The sequence below is a fragment of the Plasmodium gallinaceum genome (assembly GCF_900005855.1).
Source record: "Plasmodium gallinaceum strain 8A genome assembly, contig: PGAL8A_v1_141, whole genome shotgun sequence".
In the NCBI taxonomy this organism is placed as follows: Eukaryota; Apicomplexa; class Aconoidasida; order Haemosporida; family Plasmodiidae; genus Plasmodium; species Plasmodium gallinaceum.
In genome coordinates this window covers 716179-720781 of record NW_021628302.1, presented here as the reverse complement: position 1 = coordinate 720781, position 4603 = coordinate 716179, and the positions used below count along the sequence as shown (strand labels likewise).

At 19.9% G+C, this 4603-nt stretch overlaps 2 protein-coding genes across 2 annotated transcripts; both read right to left on the bottom strand.

Moving 5' to 3' along the window:
- Window positions 1-222: 222 nt before the first annotated feature.
- On the bottom strand, window positions 223-1971 carry PGAL8A_00490600 (conserved Plasmodium protein, unknown function; the record flags this gene model as incomplete). Its single annotated transcript, XM_028673703.1, has 1 exon — window positions 223-1971. The coding sequence occupies one exon, from the start codon at window positions 1969-1971 to the stop codon at window positions 223-225; it is 1749 nt and encodes a 582-aa protein (XP_028530129.1).
- An 889-nt stretch (window positions 1972-2860) lies between these two features.
- MORN1 (MORN repeat-containing protein 1) lies at window positions 2861-3955 on the bottom strand (the record flags this gene model as incomplete). The annotated part of the gene is made up of 1 exon (XM_028673702.1): window positions 2861-3955. One exon carries the CDS (start codon window positions 3953-3955, stop codon window positions 2861-2863), a length of 1095 nt encoding a protein of 364 aa, XP_028530128.1.
- Window positions 3956-4603: the final 648 nt, after the last annotated feature.

Sequence of the window (4603 nt, the reverse complement as noted above, 5' to 3'; positions counted from 1 at the left end):
AATATTCTTATGTATTTAAATTGTATATTTTAGACAATTATTAAAATATGATTATTAAAATATAAATAATCTAAAATGAAAGATTTATATAAATAAAATTTAAATATAATAGAGATGTAAAATATATTAATAATTAAGTAAATAAATAACAAAAAAAAAAAAAAAAAAAAATTATGATACTGCTTTGGTATTATTACAAAAAAGATAATTTACATATTATACTTATTTGAAAAAATCAAATTCCCAGAAATTTTGTGGTGAATCATTAACCTTACTATGATATCTATGGCGTGAAAAAGATTGAACCATTTTCTTTTTTTCTTTTTCTTTTCTATTACTTTCTTTTTTTATTCTTTCTTTTATTAAATTATAATTTTTATTTCTTCCATTTGAATAATTATCATTGTATTTATAACTATCAAAACTATCATTAGAAGTATAATTATAATATGTCTCATCGTTTTTATGGGGAATATTATTATTATATTTTTTATTTAGTGTATCATTGTTTTTATTAATTTTTTTTTCATTATTATTCATAGAATGATTATAAATTTCTTCCTCAAGTTCTCTTTTTTTATTACTGTTTTTGATTGAAATTTCTTTAAGAGTATCATTATGAACTTCTATTTTCATTTTTTTTTCTCCATTTAGTAGAAATTCATCTTTTCTTCTATCTTTTTTTAGTATTTCAGATTTAGGATTTTCTAAGTATAATTCATTATAAAATAGTTTGCAGTCTTCGCATTCAAATCCCTTTAAATTCTTCCTCCTTTTTCCTCTGATAACTTCAAAAAATAAATGTTCGCATTTTTTTGATTCATTTATTTTTTTATTTTGCATTCCATTTTTACTACAAAATAATTCATGTTCATTACAATTGTTCAAATCTTTCTTTTCTTTTAATTCATCATCTAAATAATTTTTCATGTTATAATTTTCTAATTTATTTGAGGATAATTTTGAGTTACTGTCTTCAGCTTTTTCTTCACATATTTTATCTAATTCTTCATATTTTTCATTCAAATTTATTTTATTATTTCTGTTCCCTAAAAAAGATTTTGAATTAAAAATTGTTTTTAACTTCTCAATTTGTTCATCCTTATAGTTATTTTCCATTTTTACTTCATTATTTTTTATTATTTTATCAGGAGATGTTTTATGGTAATTTAAGTTTATTCTATCATTATGATAATGAAAATAATTTTCATTTTCATCAAAAAACCTTTCCGAATTCATATTTTTAACATTATATTCATTTTTTATATTAGAATAATTTTTTTTATTTTTTTTATTATTTTGGCTAAATGTATTTAAATTTTCAATATTGTTTAATTTATTTGAATTTATAGGTTGAATTATGCTTTCATTAAGATTAATATTCTTATGTTTATGCTTATAATCAGAAGTAGATGATGAATAATTAATGTTTTCCATACTTTCTTCTGATTTATTATTTATTTCCTTATCTAATTTACTATTTAATTCATTTTTTGTTTTAAAAGATCCTTTCTTTTTTATTTCCTTTTCTTGAGTACTAACATTTGAACTCTCACTTTCCAATGAATTTAGGAATTCTACCCTTCCGTTTAGGTCATTTTCATAATTTATTTTTCTATATATTTTGTTAATGTCCTCTTCATTTTTTTCTTTCTGCAATTTTTCCAGTAATTTTTTTTTATTATCATCTGTAAAACTTTTTAAATATACATCTAAAATACTTTCATTATATAATTTACATTCTTTTTTATTCTTCTCATGTTCTTGAATAATGTTAATTTTATTCCTATTTTCATTGACTTTCATTATGAAAGCATCATTTTTTATTTTATCAATTAATGGAAATATTTTTTCTATGAATTTTTTTTTAAAATCATATATTAATTCATCAAATATATCGCCTAAAATCATTTCCATATTAATTATTTTCCCTTTATTCAATGAAATTTCTTCATTTTTAGTTATATTCATTCTGTCAAAAGTTGTGCAATATGTGAAAAAAAAAAAAACAAAAATTTTGATTCTACGGTAAGATTAATCCTCTTAATTTCACTATTGAAAAAAGTATTTATATTTGAGAATATTTCATAATATATTTTTTATTATTATTTTATTTTTTTCTTTGTTAACTTGAAAGGAGAAATATGAACAATTTTTTTTATTTTAAATAAAATGCTCATAATTAAAAGTTAAATGAAAAAAAAAAAAAAAAATTTATATAAAAAAAATAAAAAAATAAAAAAGCAAAAATTTAGAATCTGAAAAAAAAAAAAAAACCAAAAATCTAAAAAATAAGAGGACAAAAATGGAAATAAGAAAAAAAAAATTAAAAAAAGAATATTAAAAAAATACTAAAATTGAAGAGTAAACTAAAAAATTAGTTAAAAACAAGCTTTTTAGTGATATATTAAATATAATAATGAAAAATATAACAAACGAAATTTACACATTTATAAATTATTATTTTTAACAAATAAACTTATTAAATACATATATACATCATGCTAAATTTGTTCTAATAGACTTTTTTATTTTCATTTTTTTTTTTTTTTTTATCCCAATTACATCTTTCACTATAATTATTTAAAATAAATGTGTTCCTATATATTAAATATAAATTTCATGTTTTATATGAATAAGATATATTTAGGAAATTTCAAGAATTTTACTTTTTGAGTATTCTTAAAATGTTAAATATAATATATATTTTATCAAAATATTTATTTATATTTAAATATATTTATTAAGGATTTTAATATAGTTTTTATGGTCTATCATCAAATAAGATTTTTATAAGTATTTTTACTGATATATATATATATATATATAATATATTCTATACATATATTTTTTTATTAATTTATAAATCTGCATCATTCCACGGAGAAGATGGACTTAATTTAAAATTAGTTACTTTTGTTAAAACACCCAAATTCCAAATTCCTTCAAGAATATTTCCATTAACAAATGTCAATGTTCCTTTTCCTTCTCTTCTGTTATATGCAAAATAACCAGAATAAACAGATCCATCTTCTTTGCAGGAAAATGTTCCATATCCGTGCCTCTGATCATCAATCCATTCTCCTTCATATTTATTTCCATTTGCATAAAGAAGAATACCAAATCCATTAGCTTGATCATTTTTCCATTCTCCTTTAAATCTATCACCAGATGCATAAATTAATTCCCCTTCTCCGCATTTTTTAGCATACTTCCATCCTCCTATATATTTATCTCCTTTGCTATATGTTAATGTTCCTTTTCCATGAACTTTATCATTTTTCCAATATCCTTCATACTTCTCCCCATTTACGTATGTTAATACACCATACCCATTTTTCATGTCATTAGACCATTCTCCTTCATATACATTTCCGTTTAAATATTTGTATATCCCTTTTCCTTCCATTTTACCATCTATCCAATCTCCTTCATATATTCCTCCATCGGCAAAAGTATAAATTCCTTTTCCTTGCATTTTTCCTTCAACCCAATCTCCTTCATATGTCTCTGCTATTTTGTTTTCATTTCCCTTATATTTTACACATCCTTTTCCATGCCTTTTATCATTCTTCCATTCTCCTATATATACATCACCATCTTCATACGTATATGTCCCTCTACCATGCATTTTACCATCTAGCCATTCTCCTTCATATATATCACCATTGTTGTAACTTAAAATTCCAAAACCATTAATTTTTCCATTTTCCCATTCTCCTTCATATACATTACCACTTATAAATTTTGCTATTCCCTTTCCATGAATTTTGTCATCTATCCACTCTCCTTCATATGTTGCACCATCAGCATAAGTGAATTTTCCTTTCCCTTCTCTTTTTCCATACACAAAGTCCCCTTCATATTTTTCATTTTTTGAATAAATTAAAACACCATATCCATGAAATAATCCATCTTTAATGTTTCCATGATAAGCGTGTGTATCTTCAGACATTTTAACAAAAAAAAAAAATTATATATATATATATACATATATATACTTAAATAAAAAAACAAATTAAAATAAACATATATTCATACTTATATTAGTATGCACAAAAAAAAAAAAAAAAAAAAAAAAAAATTAATATGTTAATTATTTAATGTATAAATATATATATATATATATATATATTTTTCTTGACATAAACAGCATTTATTGCATATGTAAATTACAAAAGAAAAAATTAAAAATACATAAAATAAATAATTTATTATAAATATCGTTTATATGAACTAACTTTTAATATATATATTATATAATTTATATTATAATTTAAAATAAAAATTAAATATTTATTAATAAAAAAAAAATATAAATAACAAATTTTTACTACTAATAATGTTATATATTCTTATAACATTCTATACATTTAATCATAAAATAAGTTGTCTTATTAGAAACATATCAATTTTCTTTTTTATTTTATTAAACGTGGTAATTAAAAAATTCCTTTTTGAAACTTTTTAATTATTACTAGCGATTTTGAATAATTCTAAATAAAAAGTAAAAAAAAAAAAAAAATTGCATACATTAAAATTTAATATTTAAAATAGTTATATAAAATACAACAATTTACCATTTTTTTTTTTTTTTTTTTTT